Source organism: Apaloderma vittatum, unplaced genomic scaffold, assembly GCF_000703405.1.
Source record: "Apaloderma vittatum isolate BGI_N311 unplaced genomic scaffold, ASM70340v1 scaffold27265, whole genome shotgun sequence".
In the NCBI taxonomy this organism is placed as follows: Eukaryota; Metazoa; Chordata; class Aves; order Trogoniformes; family Trogonidae; genus Apaloderma; species Apaloderma vittatum.
The window spans coordinates 2,526-2,885 of record NW_009719333.1 but is presented as its reverse complement, the minus strand read 5'-3'; the positions used below and the strand labels follow the sequence as shown (position 1 = coordinate 2,885).

The following is a 360-nucleotide window of genomic DNA, read 5'->3' as shown; positions in this document are numbered from 1 at the left end:
CTCCAGCCCCCCACTCCCTGTCGCAGGGCCAGGCAGAAAGGCCAACTAACCTTGAACTTGAAGTCATCTTGGCTTGCTGAGCCCTTCATGGTGAAAGACTGGGAGATGCTGCAAGAAGAAGGGAACAAAAACAGATCTTCAGTGCCAAACTCCTTTCAGAGACCCAGCTGCCACCGGCCCACCGGACTCCTTGGGTGCTCCCCAGCACCTTTTCTCCAAGGGGTGACTTAGTCTTCGCTCCCTACTGCCATCTAAGAGACATCTCTGCTCCCTCCCCAAGGGCTGGGAACCACAGGAAAGCTTAAGTGGGGTTTTGTTCATGCATGTCCACCTGAGAGGTCCCACGGGTGGCACGAGACG

At 56.1% G+C, this 360-nt stretch overlaps 1 protein-coding gene across 1 annotated transcript in view; it reads right to left on the bottom strand.

Moving 5' to 3' along the window:
• Nucleotides 1–360, bottom strand: part of LOC104274853 (kinesin-like protein KIF21B) — a gene marked incomplete at its 5' end in the record, with an annotated part of 11,994 nt that overhangs the window by 9,307 nt on the left and 2,327 nt on the right. Inside the window, one exon of the mRNA XM_009870605.1 lies at nt 51–108. Coding sequence (XP_009868907.1) covers nt 51–108 — 58 coding nt within the window. The remainder of the gene's footprint in view (nt 1–50; nt 109–360) is intronic.